At 40.6% G+C, this 23703-nt stretch overlaps 1 protein-coding gene across 6 annotated transcripts; it reads right to left on the reverse strand.

Annotated features, from left to right (window-relative positions):
* Positions 1–1076: 1076 nt before the first annotated feature.
* Positions 1077–14301, reverse strand: LOC115194499 (SLAM family member 9). Of its 6 annotated transcripts, none has more exons than XM_029754231.1 (5): positions 14219–14301; positions 7714–8010; positions 5778–6038; positions 5392–5549; positions 1077–2168 (listed from the first exon to the last, which is right to left on the reverse strand). In XM_029754231.1, the coding sequence occupies exons 2-5, from the start codon at positions 7919–7921 to the stop codon at positions 1773–1775; spliced, it is 1023 nt and encodes a 340-aa protein (XP_029610091.1). In that variant the 5' UTR covers positions 7922–8010; positions 14219–14301; the 3' UTR covers positions 1077–1772. The 6 variants fall into 6 exon arrangements, with proteins under 6 accessions (XP_029610091.1, XP_029610092.1, XP_029610095.1 ...); XM_029754232.1 differs by lacking the exon at positions 14219–14301 and adding an exon at positions 8478–8564; XM_029754235.1 differs by lacking the exon at positions 14219–14301 and adding an exon at positions 8156–8471 and having other exon boundaries at positions 5544–5549.
* Positions 14302–23703: the final 9402 nt, after the last annotated feature.

Consider the following 23703-nt stretch of genomic DNA (forward strand, 5'->3'; position numbering starts at 1 on the left):
AGAGATAAAAATTGTTGGTTTGACTGTCCATGTGTTGAACCATCTAAGAGAATCTGTGAGAGTCATGCAGTCTGTGAAAGTCGGGCAGCCACTCCATAGTGCTGCCAAATGTAGTGTATTGAATGAGTAACCAGCACAAGGCACCGTATTGTTGGGTAGGACAGCATAAAAGGCCAGTTTCCTAGACACCGATTTAAACCTCCTGGACTAAGAAGAATATCCAGTGGAGATTCTCTATTTAAAAGTAGTTAATAGTGCAGGAATAGGTTTTATTCTGTGTCTAGGAAAACCGACCCATGATGTATGATTTGAATGTTAACGCAGAGTAGCCTACTAGCTATATTTGAGGGCTGTGGCTGTAAATACAGAGGTTCTCTTAAAGCTACGCACCCGGATGACGTTCTGCGAATGTGTTATATTACTCACCCTCTTCAGAACCATGATGAGGTAGCCTATGCCTCATATTCCTGAACAGCTGAAATAAATAATAAACGTGTCAATTTGAAGAAATATTCAAGGCCATTATGAAGGTTACAGCGTTCTGTCTGTTTTAACCCATAGAAGTCCCAGCCAGCTGGCTACTTCAAAATGGTGAAAGCCCTCAATGGCACTGACCATGCTAAAACGGGCTTTTGGGCACAAGAATTCTCTATCAATCTCTATGGCTACACTAGACAAAGGCGATCATCGCCAATCAAGGAGAGGAAGCAGCAGTGAAGCGCTGAGCAGCAGCTACGTAGGCAGCAGAGTGGGCAGCAGCTACATTTTTAAAAAAGTAATCAATTGGCAATCTCTATCTTTAGCCACAGCAAATCAGGATCCAGAAAATCTGGAACCACAGCCACTCCGATATTTCAGATTGTGTTCACAGGACAAATTCTTCAGCTTTTAGCCATAATTGACTGCCATACCTCTGTAGTTCCTTCCCATAACCAGCTGGATGTGACAGTTACTGAAATGGATAGATGGATACCTTTTATAGTTATATTTGTAAATGTGATTTCTCAGAATATGAACAATTAGACATACGGTATGTATTAGAAAAATAATTATGGAAAAATGACATACTCAGATGGTTGGTTGTTTGATTGACTGTTGATTGCTTGTTTGATTGATTGACAGCCCAATCAATACAACAATGAATCAATTCGTTGATTGAATGGGCTCCCAATTTTAAATTCAACTGTTTTGTATATAACATTTTTTATAAAGCATGTAAAGTGCTGCTGTATTAATCAGCATGTTTTATCATTTTCATATACAGAAAATAACACAGTATGCAAAACGATGTATCATTAAAGGGGAAATCTGCAGTTCAAATACTAAGAATGCCGTCATCCTGCCACCTTTTTTAGATTAACAGCTTAGTGATGGGGCTGGAGAAATGTAACCACTAATTCATAGATGAGGCTATGGATGCTATGGACTGACCATTCACAACATCAAAATTATAGTTGTAACTATGTTTTGAAGCTATACAGTGTCTGTTTAGAATTACATTGTTTACAAACAATGGAGTTTAAACAAGCAGAAGTTATATTAATCAATAATCAATAGTTATATATAATTAATTTAAAAGTCCCCAAAATTGATGTTGCAATCACAGATTCCCACTTTAAATATGGTTAAAATTAGACATGAACAATATAAACAATACATTCTCTAAATTCTCACTCTTTGTAACTTCCCTGTGTTTTCCTTCAGTGTCTAAGTCTATGGGTCAAGTCTTAGTCAATGTAACATCAGGGGCCTCAGAGGGATGGAGGGGTAGTTTAGTAAGGTAGTTTGTCTGGTTTGTTGACATATTTGTCCACTGGGTGGCGCTGTGCTATAGCTGGCTCCTGTACTGTGCTGTAGATTGATGTAGGCTCTGCCTCAGAAGGGCTATGTCGTCCTGGCGCCTCTTTTTTTGGGCAGCCCAGTTTGTCCACTAGGTGGCGCTCTTCTACCGCTGGTTGCTGCACAGTGCTGTAGAGTGCCTCTGCACTTTCTTCTGGTAAAGTGTACCCTTTGTCCACTGGGTGGTGTTCTTCTATTGCTGCTGCTGGTACTGCTCCTGGTCTGCCTGCAGTGACGTAGATAGATGTCACCTCAGAACCAGGGGTGTTTTGTAGTTCTGGTCTTCCTGGTATAGCGGACACTGGGTTGTCAACTTCTGTAATAACGCCCTGTTAGAAGAAGAGAAATGTGAGAAACAACACAGAGTCGCTGATGTGGCCCCGACCGCTCACCAGAATTGAGTGCTCCTGATCTCTCTGGCCGACCTGAGTAAGACCCTTGCAAGGCTGCCGGCCCAGACGGCATCCCAAGCCGCGTCCTCAGAGCATGTGCAGACCAGCTGGCTGGAGTGTTTACGGACATATTCAATCTCTCCCTTTCCTAGTCTGTTGTCCCCACTTGCTTTAAGTTGTCCACCATTGTTCCTGTACGCAAGAAAGCAAAGGTAACAACTAAATGACTATTGCCCCGTAACACTCATTATGAAGTGCTTTGAGGGGCTAGTTGAGGATCATATCACCTCCACCTTACCCGACACCCTAGGCCCACTACAATGTGCATACCAACCCAACAGGTCCACAGATGACGCAATTGCCATAGCACTGCACACTGCCCTATCCCACCTGGACAAAAGGAAAACCTATGTGAGAATACGGTTTATCGACTACAGCTCAGCATTCAACACAATAGTGCCCTCAAAGCTCATCACTAAGGTCAGGGCCCTGGGCCTGAACCCTTCCCTGTGCAACTGCGTCCTAGACTTCCTGACGGGCCAACCCCAAGTGGTGAAGGTAAGCAACAACACATACGGCACGCTGATCCTCATCGCGGGGGCCCCACAGGGGTGCGCACTCAGCCCACTCCTGTACTCCCTGTTCACCCATGACTGTGTGGCTACACACATCTCCAACTCAATCATCAAGGTTTGCTGATGACACAACAGTGGTAGGCCTGATTACCAACAATGACGAGACAGCCTACAGGGAGGAGGTGAAAGCCCTGGCGGAGTGGTGCCAGGAAAATAACTTCTCCCTCAACGTCAACAAAACGAAGCAGCTGAACGTGGACTACAGGAGACAGCAGAGAGAGCAGCATGCCCTCATCAACATCGACGGGCCGCAGTGGAGAGGGTCAAAAGCTTCAAGTTTATCGCCGTGTACATCACTGACGACCTGAAATGGTCCCTCCACATTAACAGCATGGTGAAGAAGGCGCTACAGCACCTCAACCTCAGGCCCCTAAGACCCTCACAAACTTCTACAGATGCACCATCGCAAGCATTCTGTAGGGCTGTATCACCTCCTGGTACGGCAACTGAACCGCCCGCAACCACAGCACCTGGAGTAACAGGAAGACCAAGAAGGTCAAAGACCTCAGCAACCTAGTCACGGCCTGTTCACCTCGCTACCATCATGAAGGCAGAGACAGTACAGGTGCATCAAAGCTGGGACCGGAAGACTGAAAAACAGCTTCTATCTCCAGGCCATCAGACTGTTAAACAGTCATCACTAGCCGGCTACCACCCGGTACTCTACCCTGCACCTTAGACTGCTGCCCTATGTAAATAGTAATTTGGTCACTTTAATAATGTTTACATACTGTTTTACCCACTCTAAATGTATATGCTGTATTCTACCCTTACGTAACAACCACATGAGTTTCACGTGATCGAATGTGAAGTTAATGTGATAACATGTGACAACATGTAAAAGCAACATGTGATAACATGAAACTATACATATAAAAACATGGAGATGCAACATTTTTTGTAAACTACACGTGATAACATTTGAATGTTTTTCACATGTGAAAGTGCAAATTTGTTTTTTCACATGTAAACGTGTTTTACATGTGAAACTGCAAATTCCACATGTGAATCTGCAATTCGTGTGAGCTGATAACATGAAAAGGTGGTGTTACATGGTTTCACATGTGAACTGACCTCCCATGTGAAAAGATCAGCTCAAATTTCACAATTTCTTTTCATAAAGGAAATAATTAAATGGCATGTGGTTTTAATTAGTACGCTATTCAGCTAAAATAGTGTAAAAATCTAATCTCTTAAACTCTGACGCACTCTAGTGGCATTTTCTAAATTACATAATATTGTATACTACCCTAATATTGTACATTTCAGTTTCAAAACTATAACTCCTACAAATGCATGCGTAGTACTGTTAGAAAGGTAAGAAATGTGGGATTCTGATAACGATGTGACTACTGCAGAGCCTACAGATACAGCAGGCCCCAAAAAACTGAAATGTACCATTTTTTTAATGTTTTTTCTTCGAGGAGGGGGGGACATCTTAAAATGATCCAAGCAATCAGGCCTTTAAAGTTATCGAGTTTGTTTTTTGGATGGTGGTGGGGTGGGGGGATTCTTAGGACATGGCCAGCAGTAAGATTTGAGTTCAACTTCCAAAAAGACATGAGCTGTAGCTTCCCCAAAAAAATCTGTACAGGGCCCAAAACAACTGCTCAAAGTTTAACGAAAATACAATTACATTTGACATGATTACTTAATACTGACTTTTCAATATGACCCCATCTGGGATTTAATCTCATAACCTCTGGTTTTGGGATACGCCGATCTTTCTGCTGCGCCACAAAGACTGTAGCATTCTCACAAGTCCCCTAAGGGCCTGGGGCAGGGTTTCTACTAAGCTGACATATTGAATTGTTTTAAGATGGTCATACCATGGATCATTTAGCAATTACATTTAGAATTTTAGGACCCCTTTATGTATCAAAAAATTATCTAAAAAAAATATTTGATGAAATTTGGCGTTACTGCTATTAGCCCTCAGAAACGCGTTGAATAACACATTCATACATGGCAAAAAAGATCTGAGAGAAGAAAAAAAATCCTGAGCTTTCTTATAAGTGTTTTACCCAAATTTACCCCCCTTTTTTAAGGGCACAAAACTATTTCCATAGATTTTTTTTCATTGGTACTGGGTTACCTTTAGACGAGTCTTGTGAGGCTTGTTGGGGTCTTAGAGCAATCCGAAAAACACCATCGTGTTCTTGAGAGTGATCTTTCCAGAGGGGTCATAGTAGTGTGTAGCCCAAACTGTTCGGACGCTTCGAACGTTGTCATGAGAAGACCAATTTTTAGGATTTGTCCTGCTCTGACAAACACCGCTGTAGCTCTGCCACCTTCCACCGCAGCTGCGGAAGGCCGACATCGGCGGATGTTGTGGATTGAGACGCAGGGGTGTTGGACAAATTCAGGTAGATCCCTCCCGTTTCGTTGCGTTTGCTTCCGTTTAAGAAACGTGTTGCTACTGCGTAATGAATACGTCCCAGATATATCTAGCTTAAACATACGGATTTTGATGGGAGCATAGACATCGACATTAGGGGGTTAAACATGATTGACAGAGCGGGTACCTGCATTGACTGCTGCTCTTTAGGGGATTGCCGTCTTCTGGTTAATATGATGTATCCTACACCAACTAACACACCAACAAAGAAGACTACACCAGTAACACTGCCCATAATGGTCCAAACTGGTAATGTTGAAGCTCTCCCCTTCTTCTCACCTATACCTGAGAGGTTACATACACACACACACACACACACACACACACACACACACACACACACACACACACACACACACACACACACACACACACACACACACACACACACACACACACACACACACACACACACACACACAATTGTAATTACTGCAATGATATTAAAACGTTCTTGATAAACAAATGTACAACGGTATGCACAGAAGGTGGAAGTTAGTAAATTAGACTTACATATGTCCTCCATGCGTTGTGAGTTGGTCTCTGCACTGAAGTTATTTTTGCCAGTGCACTGGATAGTTCCGTTGTCATTGGAGAGGATGATGTTGACTCTGGTGTGTGAAAGAGACTGCTGTGACAGTGTGCACTGACCTCCATCACAGACAGACAACACCCACACACCTGGAACTGAACAGTTCACTGTGACGTCACACATTCCACCACTATAGTTGGAGGAGAGAGACACCACCTCCATGACTGGTATGGAAACAGCTTCTAAAATAAGTGATTATATCAAAGTTTACAAAAATGTCAAGATGTCCTAAAAGATCATTCATCAAACCAAGCAGGTGACAGTAGGCATCTTTGCATTGGTTCAGGTTTATTCGACAAAAGCAATAAAAAAAAACATTGCCACATGTGTAATGGAAAGGCAGCTATTAGATAAATATTCTAAAGATCGTTAAAAAATGTATCCTTTCGAAAGGGATGGATATTTATTTTTTCTAACTTTCTTTTTTGCAACAAATGATGACGGAAACGGTGTTTTCATATAAATCATCATTGCCGAATAATTTTGAAGGCAAGCGGGCACGTAATGTCATTTGTATTTGTTTATGTAATCTTGATTTAACTAGGCAAGTCAGTTAATAACACATTGTTATTTACAATGAGGGACTACACCGGCCAAACCCGGACGACGCTGGGCCAATTGTGCGCCGCCTGGGACTCCCAATCACGGCCGGTTGTGGTTCAGCCTGTTATGTGATACAGTCATCACATAACATTTAATTCTAAATGTCTACTGCTTGCTAAATCTATTTTTAAACTATAAAATAATGTTTCTTTGCAGGAAAAGGATTGTCTTGACTTTTGAAGAATACCTGAATTGCTTAACCTTGCTTTCCTGGTTGGCTGGATGCAAGTTTAACCACTACATTATTTCAGATCTACAAGAGTGTAAATTTCACCATGGCACGGACCGTGGAGATACGTTGGCACATGATAATTATTAGAATATGGCAAATATGAGTAAATTCTTGCATTCTATCCATGCTGGCTTTTGCAGGCTACCTGAGACATGAAACAGATAGGTGGTAGGGCATACAGGCTGTCGCCAATGTATTAATGCGCAATTTGTCTAAATGGATATTGAAAACACTTCAGACAATTCATTTTTATTCAACACTATGTTTTTTGCGAAGAATGTATATTTGTTCAGGTGTGATGTCATCGACAGTTCAATGGAAAAGGCACGGTAGCAGGCAGTGGTGGGAGAAGTACCCAATTGTCTTACTTGAGTAAAAGTAAAAATACCTTCATAGAAAATTACTAAAGTAAAAATCACGCAGTAAAATCCTACTTGAGTAAAAGTCTAAAAGTATTTGGTTTTAAATAAGTATCAAAAGTAAATCTAAATTGCTTAAATATACTTAAGTACAAAAGTAAAAGTATCAATTATTCAAAATTCCTTATATTACGCAAACCAGACAGCATCATTTTAGCCAGGGCCACACTCCGCCACTCAGACATAATTTACAAACGAAGCATGTGTGTTTAGTGAGTCCGCCAGATCAGAGGCAGGTGAGGACCAGGGATGTTCTCTTGATAAGTGCGTGACAATTTTCTTGTCATGATAAGCATTCGAAATGTAAAGAGTACTTTTTGGTGTGAGGGAAAATGTATGGAGTAAAAAGTAAATTATTTTCTTCAGGAATTTAGTGAAGTAAAAATGATCAAAAATGTAAATGGTAAAGTAAAGTACAGATACCCTCAAAAAATATAAAGTTGTACTTTAAAGTATTTTTACTTAAGTACTTTACACCACTGGTAGCAGGCAATTGTCTATTTTATATGCGAACTTTCTAAATGTTGACAACAAAAATGACAGGACAAATTTATGGAAACGTAGCTAATGAATGGAATGTAAAAAAGCCTTTACAAAACTTACCTTGGACCATCAAATTGTATTTGACCATTTGTGTCTCCTTCCATTTCTCAACGTTATATGCAATGTAGATTCCAGTATCTGTTTGTTCCAGTTTCCTGAGACAAAGAGAGTGGTCTGTGGAGTTATAATCGACCCTCTCCTTGTATTCAGGAGAAACTTCTTCACTCGCAACTATTACATTGTCATCAGTCATCCATTTCATCGCCATCTCTTGATGAGGGTTTTCTCTAACTGCCAAACACGCCGCACCGCCCTTCAACCCATATTTGTCTATTGGATGGACATCTGCCCTGGTCCCTAAAGACAGAGGAACAGCAGGATCACTTTTTGAACGTTTTTTTATTTATTTATTTGGTATACCAATAATGGGATATACTGTACTTTATACCTACACATAACATAATTCATATTATTAAAAAAATCATAGAGTAGAATTCTGTACCTGTGATGGTACCCAGCAAAATGATTAGTAGTGAACCCAGAATATCCATAATGTTTGAGAGATCAAAAGCCTGACTTCTTGGCTTCTGTCAAAGTGAGATTTAATTAAACCCTCTAGAGTATTTAACACCTTTTGCAGTTCCCCGCAACGGTGAGCAAAAACACCACACAACTTCCCCCGCAAGCGTATGACTCTCACGTCACTTTTACCACTCTAGAAAGAAAGTATGGGGCTTTCAACAGTATGTCCCAGGTTATATAAATAGATGATCTACCCTACATACTTTTTGCATGAACAGATGTGGGCAATGTTCTGTTATTACCTGGAACAGCATGGTCTCGGTTAGTCTGAAATCAAATCAAACTGTGTCACATGCGCCGAATACAACAAGTGTAGACCTTACTGTGAAATGCTTACTTAAAAGCCCTTAACCAGCAGTGCAGTTCAAGAAGAGTTAAGAAAATGTTTACCAAATAAACTAAAGTAAAAATTAATAAAAGTAACACATTAAAATAACAATAACGAGGCTATATACAGGGGATAACGGTACCGAGTCATGTACATGTAGGTAGGAGTGAAGTAACTGCATACATAATAAACAGCGAGTAGCAGCTGTGTACATAACAAATGGAGGGGGGGTCAACGTCAATGTAAATAGTCTGGTGGCCATTTCATTAATCCAGAACTGTTTTGTGCTAACATCCCACCCCTTATATTTGTCATATGACACGAAGTACAAGAGTGGCATATTAGCACAAACAGACTGGTATCCAGGCTAGATATTGTCGTATATGCATGTGAGAACACTTATTTGCATATTGAGATGCGTTTGTTTCCTTAGTTCCTCTTTTGGGATCATCTGACAATGAGAAGTACAGTTCTTATCAGAACCAGATGTATTATTGTAACTACGAGGCCGCAGTTCAAAACCAGCTAGCTTCCTGTTGACAAGTTCTCTACCGAGAAGAGTTGTTTCAATATATTGCCTACTTAGGTTCTCTTTGTGTGTCAGAGCATTACTGAATTTCCATGGGATGTCCATCTTTATCACAGCCACCGAAAGTGTACAGTATGACACAATTGGGGGAAAACTGAAACATTCCAACCATGCACCATACCCACAGTGGCGGTTCTAGACCATTTCAACTGGGGGAGCCAAGCTGGGGCCAGTTGTACTGTTAGAAGGGCCAGTTACATTAGACGTTATTGTTGTCATATCGTTTTCTTCACTGCATTGCAGGCATTAGCAGGCAAAAGACCATGTTCATAATCATCATCGTTGCCACTGTCCAATAAAGGATGTAAAAACGATAGCAAAAATGTGTTATGTAAAAATTATTTCATACTCCACATTTAGGGGATCCAAAATTGTTGTCACAGGGGCAACCCCCCTGGCCAACGCCCCCAGAACCGCTAGTGCATACCCATCTCCCTAACTTAATGAATTGATCAATATCAGTAACCAGGTTTCCATCCAACCTGTTTATGCTAGGAAATTAAGTTACATGTCTTATAAAAATGTTTATGACAGTCCTGATGGAAACAGAAACATTTTCGGTAAACTTTACAAATGTCGACAAAACATGCTAGACAAGGAAGTATATTTTTGTCTGTCAAATTAATTATGCGAGAAATGTCGGTGGAAATGACCTTGTGCACAAATATTGATATAATAACCATCATATAAGTAAACTTGGGTCCCGCGATGACATGCTGTGTGAAGGGTGAGCACATATCCCGGATTGTTCGGGACTGTCCCGCATTTTGTCCCTTTGTCCCGTGTCTAGAAACCAAACAATCTTGTCCCGCATGTTGTCAACACATTCAAACACCACCAATTTAGAAAAAAAACATAGATGTATAACGTATTTCAGTCCAACATTCCAACCTGTCTCTTGAAGTCACTTTGAGATTATGAAAATATATATAGGCCATCATAAGGATGTGGTAGCCTAAGCCATGGTGATGTTAAACACTTCTCCAATCGTATATTCTGCGCAGCGCAAGACGAAACGTAGGCCAATCGTTTCTGCATCATCAAATTGTGTGCTCGTTCCGTACAGCGGATTGCAGGGGTCTATTGCTGTCAGAGCACACACGAGCGTCGCTCAGCCACTTCTCACTAGTAAAGTTAGATAAAAGCTGAATCAATGTCTTGGGAGATCACATAATGATTCATGAATGAGTATTCTACATGACAGAAAGAAATATAATAGCATAGTATAACGTTACTATTACACCAAAACACCACCTAATTTCTCATGAGATTTTTGGAGGGTTGGCTGAATAGTAAAAAAAAACATATTGCGGCCAAACTCAACAGCGCGTCACACGGCAGAATTGAAACAAAATACAGGAAGGCTATATATATTAACACCATCTGCTCAATTTTTTCATTAAACAGTAACTCAAGAAGATCTCAATGCATATTTCCATGAATCTTATTGAGATCAAATGATTGGCATGCAGACACGGTTTGAACATTTCACTGGCAAAACGTGAAGAATTATCATTCACGATCGACAGTTATGATGCCATGCCCAGTTTGAAATGAGGTATGCCTAACTTGGTATTTGAGGGTATTAAAAATGTGTCTGCAATTTTATGCATATTCTATAGTGATATTAAATAACGGTACAAACTTAGAAAAAAAGATGACGTCATTTACAATATTATTGCTCTCCAGAACCTTTTTATTCAAACGTTTTTATTAATGTAGAATACATTGTCCCGCAAAACCATGCTGTTGTCCCGCATTTGTGAATTTTAAATGTGGTCACTCGAGTTGTGTGGTCCTCCCACTAGCACTCGTCGGGAAAGCATGCAGTTTATCAGGCTACAGATGAAATCATTTATGATCAACTTCAAAGCGTGGTGAAAGTGCAAAGTGATGAGCTTGATGCTCCTTTCCAATAAATATCGAGGGTCTTATTCTGGAAACATGATAATCGATGCTTGGCTGCCGTTTTACAAATAAAAATAAATATCGGTCTTTTGTCCATAATAATAATGATCTCATCATGTTGTAGGCTATACGTGCGCTCTAGCCAACAGCGTACAGACAGAGCCAGTTTCAGATTACATATGGCAACGTTTTTTTTGTGAGAAAACCACCAGTAGAGTTTAAAATGCGATGGCAACCCATTTAACTTATATTTTTTATTCGGTACATGCGAGTTTAACCGCAAAATGTAATTTTTATTTGCACTACGTGCACAGCCTTTTTATCTGCGACGAGTCAATTTGAAGGAGTTTAGAATATTAGCATGAAAATATGTCGCCAATTGGATTGAAACCTAGCTAGTGATGGTCTGAATTACACCTACTTGGTCTCGCAGGTCTAAAGCAACAAAAACAAAGGTTAAGTAAAACAATTGAAGTAGTAGGGGAGAGCCGGAGATAACTCCGTCGGTTGAAATACGGTGACTCGAGCGTTAATTTAAAAACGCACTCCGTAAGCCTCGCCCCAGTGGGCAGAGCTAGGCATGTTGCACCCGAACACGTTTTAATACAGAAACACATCTCATTTTACTACGGGCCTGCTGTGGTTCTGTGTAGACTGGTTATGCTAATATATTTGAATAGTTAATTTCGTATTTTATTTAATAAGTACAATATCGTGAACAGGGAAACGAGTCCCAGACATTTTCGCAATATAACATATCAAAGGAGGGCATGGTTTACTAGGCTACCTAAATTATTTGGGTCATCTGGCTATAACCAGTGTTTGGAATATATTGAGTTCGTTGACAAAACAGAGAAATGGGACGCCTTTTCACACTGAGATGTATTTGTCAAAGGTAAAGACATCTATTAATGTAATGCTATAGTATTTCTAAGTAGCAGGTATATCTGTCAGGGAAACTAATTGTTCTCACTTTGAAAGAACATTCAGATTTTTCTGCCTGACTGTGGCGCTCTTTACCTGAATTGTTAAGATTTTATTCTCGTGATCACAACAAACTACTTATTTTCAGTGGCATGTATTCATGAATGCCAAGCAAGAATTTTAGCTAGGTAGCCTATGACAACAACATTTGTAAGTGTACTGTATTACAGAGCCATAGACCGTTTTTCCAACTTGAAAGATAGGAGGATGGCATTGACATTCAGCTAGTCTAAAAGTATTGAATCCACATTTTTAGTTTTACTTGGAATATCAGTACCATGGAGCAGTGGAGGCTCCTCAGAATAGGAGGAGGGGAGGCCCATCCTCCACAGTGAATTTCAGAAAAATAAAAACAGTGAAACATTTTTAGATAAAACTATACTAAATATATTCAAGCCACCAAATAATTGATTAAAACTCACTGTTTTGCAATGGTCTACAGTAGCCTCAACAGCACTCTGTAGGGTAGCACCATGGTGTAGCCAGAGGACAGCTAGATTTTGTCCTCCTCTGGGTACATTGACTTCAATACAAAACCTAGGAGGCTCATAGATCTCTTCACCTTCCATAGACGTATACAGTAATTATGACAACTTTCCGGAGGACGTTCTTCAACCTATCAGAGCTCTTGCAGCATGAAATGACATGTTGTCCACCCAATCACAGGATCAGAGAAGGAATCTAGTACTGAAAGCATAAGCTACAGCTAGCTAGCACTGTAGTGCATAACATGTGGTGAGTAGTTGACTCAAAGAGAGAGAAAGACAATATATGAACAGTTTTCAACAAATGTATTTCTTCCAAAATTAAGGAGAAGCAAGAGAGAGGCAGAGAGAGAGGAGAGAGAAAGAGAGCTAGCTATATTTGGTTGTATTTTTTTTAAACTTTCACTTAGCATGCAAATATAGCTACCTAGTTTATCCTACTCAAGCACCCTTCTCAAACAGAGAGGGATGCTATGTTAGCTAGCTGGCTCTGGCTATCCAACACCGGAACTCTTCCAAGTCAAGGTAAGCTTTTGATTGTATTAATTTATTGCCACCGGTGCCTGCCGGTGTAACTGCTAAACTGTTTTCGGACTGTACACTGCAATTGGCATGCTGACTAAACGTATGTGTCTTTTTGTTGTCACAGCCTTATTGTATATGACGGTGGCGTATGAACGATTGGGTTATAGAGCAAACAACGCAATTGTCGAAACACAGGTTGTAATATGGCTTGTTTACTGACTTGGTATGGCTTCCTCAGGCTACTGCTTATTCTACTGTTTATTCTGCTCAAATAGAGATTTAATTCAACTGTGTTTTCTTTGAAAATATGGGTCTGAGAATATAACATTCCGTTTACTGCCTGAGTGTGGCGCTGTTTACCACAATTTTCTGGATTATTTTCTCACCAGAACTAAACTACTTATTTTACTGAACTAGAGATTGAAATAAATGGTGTTTCTTTAAAAAGATGGATCTGTCTGACATGGGTGTTTTTCTCACCTTATTGTTGTTGGTTATTTACCAGGTAACAAGAAGTGAAAACTAAAGAATGACTGAAGTAATAGACTCCTTGTTTTACTGAACTGATGACCTGCAATAAAGTAAAGTTTAAGCACAGGCCATTTGTCTCCTCTATTTCATATTGCTTTTATAATGTTAGCAAAATATCAACAAGTTACTGAATGTTTGAACATTATATTTGACGTTAGAATCATGCCTTAATCAATTGACTTCTGCTTCTTTTAGGTCAGTGGTTAAACATATGTATCTTTATGATTCTGGGGGTCAATTACCTTATGTCAAGCCATGGTTAGTTTAGTATGATTAGTTTTGCAGTTTGTGAAGAGAATAAAGATGTTTATTCTATCAGGACATGAGTAGCTCATATGACAAGGACAGCTGGAGCACACCTGATTGGTAGCGCTAAGCATGAATAGTCATTAAAATAGTGAAAACATCTCCTACTACATTTCCATTCAAGTGAGATGAAAAAGTATGGTTAATATAGCCATTATCTGTTTTAGTCCGATTAATATTGTAAAGCAAAATATTGTGTTTGCTCAACCTTGAGATGTTGAGGCATGGTTCATTTTCATGGAACGTATAGCAATAATTATTCAAATCGACACAAACATGAAATGATGGCTGATAGTACATTTGTTGAAAGTAAGGAGCATTACAAACCAGAAACATGGAGATAAGATAGATATTGTGCACTTCTCGCCAGCTGTTACTTCTGTCCCAAGACTCCCTCAGTGTCTGCAGGTACAAAAGTAACGTTCCGGTAGTTCTGTTCTCAGCCTATTTCATTTATACTAATTTACCCTAGAAATGAAATTAGTTGCTAACGGTAAATCAAAATCAAATCAAATCAAATCAAATTTATTTATATAGCCCTTCGTACATCAGCTGAAATCTCAAAGTGCTGTACAGAAACCCAGCCTAAAACCCCAAACAGCAAGCAATGCATGTGAAAGAAGCACGGTGGCTGGGAAAAACTCCCTAGGAAAAACTCCTGAGAAAGGCCAAAAACCTAGGAAGAAACCTAGAGAGGAACCAGGCTATGAGGGGTGGCCAGTCCTCTTCTGGCTGTGCCGGGTGGATATTATAACAGAACATGGTCAAGATGTTAAAATGTTCGTAAATGACCAGCATGGTCAAATAATAATAATCATAGTAATTGTCGAGGGTGCAACAAGCACGTCCGGTGAACAGGTCAGGGTTCCGTAGCCGCAGGCAGAACAGTTGAAACTGGAGCAGCAGCATGGCCAGGTGGACTGGGGACAGCAAGGAGTCATCATGCCAGGTAGTCCTAGGGCTCAGGTCCTCCGAGAGAAAGAAAGAAAGAAAGAAAGAAAGAAAGAAAGAAGAGAGAATTAGAGAGAGCATATTTACATTCACACAGGACACTGGATAAGACAAGAGAATACTCCAGATGTAACAGACTGACCCTAGCCCCCCGACACATAAACTACTGCAGCATAAATACTGGAGGCTGAGACAGGAGGGATCAGAAGACACTGTGGCCCCATCCGATGATACCCCCGGACAGGGCCAAACAGGCAGGATATAACCCCACCCACTTTGCCAAAGCACAGCCCCCACACCACTAGAGGGATATCTACAACCACCAACTTACCGTCCGAAGACAAGGCCGAGTATAGCCCACAAAGATGTCTGCCACGGCACAACCCAAGGGGGGGGCGCCAACCCAGACAGGAAGACCACGTCAGTGGCTCAACCTACTCAAGTGACGCACCCCTCCCATGGACGGCATGGAAGAACACCAGTAAGTCAGTGACTCAGCCCCTGTAAAAGGGTTAGAGGCAGAGAATCCCAGTGGGAAGAGGGGAACCGACAAGGCAGAGACAGCAAGGGCGGTTCGTTGCTCCAGCCTTTCCGTTCACCTTCACACTCCTGGGCCAGACTATACTTAATCATAGGACCTACTGAAGAGATAAGTCTTCAGTAAAGACTTAAAGGTTGAGACTGAGTCTGCGTCTCTCACATGGGTAGGCAGACCATTCCATAAAAATGGAGCTCTATAGGAGAAAGCCCTACCTCCAGCCGTTTGCTTAGAAATTCTAGGGACAATTAGGAGGCCTGCGTCTTGTGACCGTAGCGTACGTGTAGGTATGTACGGCAGGACCAAATCGGAAAGATAGGTAGGAGCAAGCCCATGTAATGCTTTGTAGGTTAGCAGTAAAACCTTGAAATCAGCCCTTGCCTTAACAGGAAGCCAGTGTAGGGAAGCTAGCACTGGAGTAATATGATCAAATTTTTTGGTTCTAGTCAGGATTCTAGCAGCCGTATTTAGCACTAACTGAAGTTTGTTTAGTGCTTTATCCGGGTAGCCGGAAAGTAGAGCATTGCAGTAGTCGAGCCTAGAAGTAACAAAAGCATGGATTAATTTTTCTGCGTCATTTTTGGACAGAAAGTTTCTGATTTTTGCAATGTTACGTAGATGGAAAAAAGCTGTCCTTGAAGCAGTCTTGATATGTTCTTCAAAAGAGAGATCAGGGTCCAGAGTAACGCCGAGGTCCTTCACAGTTTTATTTGAGACGACTGTACAACCATCCAGATTAATTGTCAGATTCAACAGAAGATCTCTTTGTTTCTTGGGACCTAGGACAAGCATCTCTGTTTTGTCCGAGTTTAAAAGTAGAAAATTTGCAGCCATCCACTTCCTTATGTCTGAAACACAGGCTTCTAGCGAGGGCAATTTTGGGGCTTCACCATGTTTCATTGAAATGTACAGCTGTGTGTCGTCCGCATAGCAGTGAAATTTAACATTATGTTTTCGAATGACATCCCCAAGAGGTAAAATATATAGTGAAAACAATAGTGGTCCTAGAACGGAACGTTGAGGAACACCGAAATGTACAATTGATTTGTCAGAGGACGAACCATTCACAGAGACAAACTGATATCTTTCCGACAGATAAGATCTAAACCAGGCCAGAACTTGTCCATGTAGACCAATTTGGGTTTCCAATCTCTCCAAAAGAATGTGGTGATCGATGGTATCAAAAGCGGCACTAAGATCTAGGAGCACGAGGACAGATGCAGAGCCTCGGTCTGACGTCATTAAAAGGTCATTTACCACCTTCACAAGTGCAGTCTCAGTGCTATGATGGGGTCTAAAACCAGACTGAAGCGTTTCGTATACATTGTTTGTCTTCAGGAAGGCAGTGAGTTGCTGCGCAACAACTTTTTCTAAAATTTTTGAGAGGAATGGAAGATTCGATATAGGCCGATAGTTTTTTATAATTTCTGGGTCAAGATTCGGCTTTTTCAAGAGAGGCTTTATTACTGCCATTTTTAGTGAGCTTGGTACACATCCGGTGGATAGAGAGCCGTTTATTATGTTCAACATAGGAGGGCCAAGCACAGGAAGCAGCTCTTTCAGTAGTTTAGTTGGAATAGGGTCCAGTATGCAGCTTGAGGGTTTGGAGGCCATGATTATTTTCATCATTGTGTCAAGAGATATAGTACTAAAACACTTTAGTATCTCCCTTGAGCCAGGGTCCTGGCAGAGTTGTGCAGACTCTGGACAATGAAGCCCTGGAGGAATACCCAGATTTAAAGATGAGTCCGTAATTTGCTTTCTAATGATCATGATCTTTTCCTCAAAAAAGTTCATAAATGTATTACTGCTGAACGGTAGAGGACATAATTTAAGTGGTTTGTCATAAATATATACCAGTAGCTCGCAGATAACCTATGAGTAGCTCGCCAAACAAATCTGAAAGTACATTCAATTTCATGTGTTCCACCGCACACTGTCAAACAAATCTCACAAGTATCAGACACCGCAAGCTCCCAGCTACTATTTTACCAACAAAATACTAACATTATCCCACCCCTGTTTATCCACTATTGGCTTAAAAGCCAAACCTAACACAATATCTGCCAATCAATTTCCGTCATTATTGCCCCTTTCTGTCTGTGTGGTGCGGGTGTTTGTCCATCACTCAGTGTGTAGCCAGTAGTGATGGGTCGTTTGCGAACGACCAGCTCTTTTTGGGTAATCGCGGGAAGCGAATCGCATATGTGAATGAGATAATTTGGCTCCCTGATTCGAACATTTTTGCTACTGCTTTTTGAACTCCAGACGTTGATTATCTGCAGATATATTATAAAAATATCCTCTGAAGAATGTAATTCCTAAGTGCAGGAACAATATAGTGAGAAGCGAGCCTCATTCTGGTCCACGCTAATTTTTTAAGTGCGTTAAATACAGTATAGTGATGGGTCGTTCGCGAAATAGTCAGCTCTAAGAACCGGCTCTTGTAGGTGAACGTTGGAGCCGGCTCGCATATCAAAAGACCCAAATCTATTTATAAAAATGAAGATATGAATAATCAAAAGTTTTAAATATATTTTTTTTTAACCTTTATTTAACCAGGTAGGCCAGTTGAGAACAAGTTCTCGTTTACAACTGCGACCTAGCCAAGATAAGGCAAAGCAGTGTGACACAAACAACAACAGAGTTACACATGGAATAAACAAACATACAAACATACAGTCAATAACACAATAGAAAGTTCGGTATACAGTGTGTGCAAATGAGGTAAGGCAATAAATAGGCCATAGTAGCAAAATAATTACAATTTATCAATTAAACACTTGAGTGATGGATGTGCAGAAAATGAATGTGCAAGTAGAGATACTGGGGTGCAAAGGAGCAAAAAAAACAAAAACAATATGGGGATGAGGTAGCTGGGTGGGCTATTTACAGATGGACTATGTACAGGTGCAATGATCTGTGAGCTGTTCTGACAGCTGATGCTTAAAGTTAGTGAGGGAGGTATGAGTCTCCAGCTTCAGTGATTTTTTTGTTGTTGTTGCAATTCGTTCCAGTCACTGGCAGCAGAGAACTGGAAGGAAAGGCGACCAAAAAAGGAATTGGCTTTGGGGGTGACTAGTGAGATATACCTGCTGGAGCGCGTTTTAGAAACTTTAGAGTGTTTTCTATCCAAATCTACTAATTATATGCATATTCTAGTTTCTGGGCAGGAGTAGTAACCAGATTAAATCGGGTACGTTTTTTATCCGGCCATGAAAATACTGCCCCCTATACCACAACAGGTTAACTCTGCTGTGATGAATATTAATTTAGTGTCATTATTTCATTATCAAGATGTAAAGAAATATGGCTTTGATGCTATTTTAGAGCTCTTGGTTAATGATGTTAAAAAACTGAAGAGTGATGGTGTAAATTAGCCTTTTTCAACTGATAGACTATTTATCTGCCAAATAACTGGAGACAATTTGGGGATGCATACAGTCCTTGGTTTCAGAGTCCTTCAGTGGTCATTACTTTTGCTAGTTCAGTTTGATAGAAAAGTCTAATGCTCAGACGTTTTACAGTGAGGATGACCCTAAGATTGTCTTGCGTGATAAAGATCAATTTGAAATGCATTTGAATCAGTTGCAATCAGACCCACAGTTCCCATCTGTGTGTGGTGTAAAGAAAAATTCTAAACTAAATAGTTTGCAGCACTTCCATGTTTGTAGTAATTTTTCTGAGGACATAATGCATGACATTCTTGAAGGGGTGGCTCAGTTTCAGTTAAAATTGTTGTTTGAATATGTCTCTGAAAATGTATTTTCGAAACGTGGGCTTCTCTCTAGAATCTACTCGTTTGACTATGGGTACTTGGAGCGCAAAAAACCGTCCAACTAAAGTCAACCTAGAGAACAGTGGAAATAGCACAGCACTTATGTCACGTAACACTTCAATAGCAGGAGGGGTGAAGTCAGGCGCAGGAGACTGAGGTCCGTGAAACACACGTTTAATAAATCCCTGAAAAATGCTGCAACAAGGCAGGGCGGACAATATACACAATAGGAGAACAGCTCCAAAAAATACTGTGGGACGGGACGCAGCCCGGCAACCCTAATGCCTAAAACACGCAGCGTAATAAGGAACCACAATTCCCCTTTGTGCCCAAAAGGCATGACAATAAACAATCCCGCACAAATCCCCCCCAAAAAACAGACAAACTAAATACCCCTAACTAACACAGAACAGGTGCAGACCTAAACAGACATAACCAAAAGACACAGAAACATAGATCGGTGGCAGCTAGTAGGCCGGCGACGACGACCGCCGAGCACCGCCCGACCGGGGAGAGGCGCCACCTTCTGTGGACGTTGTAACAACTTAATTCTATTCAAACTCTGTGTCTTGTGAGAAACGTTCCCTTGATTTTGGGTGATGTTGTTCCACCAGGAAATGAAAACTGGAATTTGCTGCTCATCTTACTGCAAATAATCAACATTGTTTTTTCCCCTTTTCTTAGCCAGGGCATGACGGTGTATCAGAAGCATTTGATAATTGAACATCACACACTTTTCAAACAGTTGTACCCACATAAAAACTTGATACCCAAACACCACTTTTTGATACATTACCCAGCATGCATAAGACAAATAGGTCCTTTGTTACATACAGTATGTGAAGCATGATGTTTGAGGCTAAGCACAAACTCTTTAAGAACACCCTCAAAAACTTCCAGAACATTACGAAGTCCCTTGCCAAAAAACACCAATTTGCTATAGGCCATTACTGGGAGACATCACCATTGTGACATACTGAGTATGGACCGATGAAAGCATTTTCCCTGAGTGATTTTACTGGTGGTGATGAGTTGGCAGTGTCACTTCAGGTCACTATGCAGAAAGCCATTTACTCTACCACCTGGGTTAAGATGGATGGCACCGAGTACAGAGAGGGACTGTTTGCAGTAAGATGGAGCATGAAATGCCAGTCTTTCGTAAAATAACTAAGATCATTGTGGATGACAATATTGTATACCTATTGGTGAACAAGTTGCATACTGATCATTTCAGTGAACATTACCATGTCAAATCAAATCAAAGTTTATTTGTCACGTGCGCTGAATACAACAGGTATATATATATAGACTTCACAGTGAAATGCTTACTTACAGGCTCTAACCAATAGTGCAAAAAAGGTATTAGGTGAACAATAGGTAGGTAAAGAAATAAAACAACAGTAAATAGACAGGCTATATACAGTAGCGAGGCTATAAAAGTAGCGAGGCTACATACAGACACCGGTTAGTCAGGCTGATTAAGGTAGTATGTAGATATGGTTAAAGTGACTATGCATATATGATGAACAGAGAGTAGCAGTAGCGTAAAAGAGGTGTTGGCGGGTGGTGGGTGGGACACAATGCAGATAGCCCGGTTAGCCAATGTGCGGGAGCACTGGTTGCACTGAATTCATTCTGATGCACTGAATTCATTCTGATGCACTGTTTTCATTCTGATGCACTGTTTTCATTCTGATGCACTGTTTTCATTCTGATGCACTGATTTCCTTCTGATGCACTGATTTCATCCTGATGCACTGATTTCATTCTGATGCGCCTGTGGTGCACTGATTTCATTCTGTTGCGGCTGTGATGCACTGTTTTCACTGTGATGGGCACCTCGGTACATACTGTTGAAGTCGGATGTTTACATACACTTAGGTTGGAGTCATTAAAACTCGTTTTTCAACCACTCCAGAAATGTCTAACAAACTATAGTTTTGGAAAGTCGGTTAGGACATCTACTTTGTGCATGACACAAGTCATTTCTCCAACAGTTGTTTACAGACAGATTATTTCACTTATAATTCACTGTATCACAATTCCAGTGGGTCAGAAGTTTACATGCACTACGTTGACTGTGCATTTAAACAGTTTTGAACATTCCAGAAAAGGATGTCTTTAGAAGCTTCTCGTTTGGGTCAATTGGAGGTGTACCTGTGGATGTATTTCAAAGCCTACCTTCAAACTCATTCCTTTACATCATGGGAAAATAAAGAAATCAGCCAAGACCTCAGGAAAAACATTGGAGACCACAGGAAAAACATTGGAGACCTCCACAAATCTGGTTCATCCTTGAGAGCAAATTCCAAACGCCTGAAGGTACCATGTTCATCTGTACAAACAATAGTACGCAAGTATAAACACCATGGGACCATGCAGCCATCATACCGCTCAGGAAGGAGACATGTTCGGTCTCCTAGAGATGAACGTACTTTGGTGCGAAAAGTGCAAATCAATCCCAGAACAACAGCAAAGGACCTTGTGAAGATGTTGGAGGAAACGGGTACAAAAGTATCTATATCCACAGTAAAACGAGTCCTATATCGACATAACCTGAAAGGCCGCTCAGCAAGGAAGAAGCCACTGCTCCAAAACCGCCATAAAAAGCCAGACTACGGTTTACAACTGCACATGGGGACAAAGTTCTTACGTTTTGGAGAAGTGTCCTCTGGTCTGATGAAACAAAATGGAACTGTTTGGTCATAATGACCATTGTTATGTTTGGAGGAAAAAGGGGGAGGCTTGCAAGCCAAAGAACACCATCCCAACCGTGGAGCACAGGGGTGGCAGCATCATGTTGTGGGGGTGCTTTGCTGCAGGAGGGACTGGTGCACTTCACAAAATAGATGGCATAATGATGTGGATATCTTGAAGCAACATCTCAAGACATCAGTCAGGAAGTTATAGCTTGGTCGCAAATGGGTCTTCCAAATGGCCAATGACCCCAAGCATACTTCCAAAGTTGTGGCAAAATGGCTTAAGGACAACAAAGCCAAGGTATTGGAGTGGCCATCACAAAGCCCTGACCTTAATCCTATAGAACATTTGTGGGAGAACTGAAAAAGCGTGTGCGAGCAAGAAGGCCTACAAATCTGACTCAGTTACACCAGCTCTGTCAGGAGGAATGGGCCAAAATTCACCAACTTATTGTGGGAAGCTTGTGGAAGGCTACCCAAAAACGTTTGACCCAAGTTAAACAATTTAAAGGCAATGCTTCCAAATACTAATTGAGTGTGTGTAAACTTCTGACCCTCTGGAAATGTGAGTAAAGAAATAAAAGCTGTAATACATTATTCTCTGTACTATCATTCTGACATTTCATATTCTTAACATAAAGTGGTGATACCAAATGACCTAAGACAGGGAATTTTTACTAGGATTAAATGTCAGGAATTGTGAAAAACTGAGTTTAAATGTATTTGGCTAAGATGTATGTAAACTTCCGACTTCAACTGTATGTGATGCACTTTTTCATTCTGATGCGCCTGTGATGCAGTGATTTAATTTTAACGTGCCTGTGACGCACCGTTTTCATTTTAATGTGCCTGTGATGCACATTTTTCATTTTAATAGGCATGTGATGCACTGTTTCACTTTGGCCTAAATAAATGAAACAAAGCAGAGTTACTACTCTTGTAAGGAATCCTGTATTGCTCCTGTTTAAGTCACCTACAACTTGCAAGCTTGATTTATGAGTGTGAGAGAACCAGAGAAAAAAAATTCCTAGTGTGAATATTAAGCACTTCCTAGTGTCAATTCAGCTATAGGATGCATTCTCTAGAGTTGATCCTCAACACTGAAAGGTGTTGCTGCTTAATACTGAGGGTGTTGAAAAAACACTCCCAATTGTTTAAATATGAACACAACCAAACGTGTTAAATTAACACTGAGTGGCCCAATATAAACACTGAATGAGTGTTGAAAAAACACTCCCATGGGTAATTTTATCAACACCTGAAGTGTTATATCTTAACACTCAGACTGTTTCAATATTAACACTACAAAAAGTATTAAATTAACAGAGTGGACCTATATAAACACTGGACAAGTGTTAAAATGAACACACCTGGTGTTAAATTAACACTTTCAAATTTTCTGTGTAGAGTTACATTAGAAATTGCCATTCAAGAAGGTTCAAGGTCATTGGCCACAGATAAAATTATGTCAAATCACGTTATATCTACAGTAGCTTTGATTGGACTGATCATGTCAACGTCATACTATCAAAATCTTAGTTATCAAGCTAGCAGTCATCAACATGAATCAAGTCAACAATCTACTGGCAAATCCTTTTCAATTCTTGTCATATGAAGAAAAATTAGGGATAAAACGTCTCGGCGCTAATCGGTCATTGGACATACACATTACACAACAAGTCGTAAATCGCAAATTCAACAATGATTGTTTTGATAGGAATCAGTGGCCAATCACTCTTTTGCTTCCCCTGCCTGCTATTCAGTGGAGAGTGTGTGTGGTCCAAGTCTGGATTTAAGGATTTAAAACATCTGTCTGAAAGTGTCTCAAAACATGAGAATTGTGCAT

This window comes from Salmo trutta, chromosome 5, assembly GCF_901001165.1.
Source record: "Salmo trutta chromosome 5, fSalTru1.1, whole genome shotgun sequence".
NCBI lineage: Eukaryota > Metazoa > Chordata > Actinopteri > Salmoniformes > Salmonidae > Salmo > Salmo trutta.

What these genes read in the sequence shown, in the direction of transcription:
- LOC115194499 (XM_029754230.1), bottom strand. Translation starts at nt 8,204, where the DNA reads ATGGATATTCTGGGTTCACTACTAATCATTTTGCTGGGTACCATCACA. An exon ending in ATACAATTTGATGGTCCAAG is followed by an intron (nt 6,039 to 7,713) that starts GTAAGTTTTGTA and finishes CACTTATTTTAG; the next exon opens with AAGCTGTTTCCATACCAGTC. An exon ending in AAGAGCAGCAGTCAATGCAG is followed by an intron (nt 2,169 to 5,391) that starts GTACCCGCTCTG and finishes TTCTTCTAACAG; the next exon opens with GGCGTTATTACAGAAGTTGA.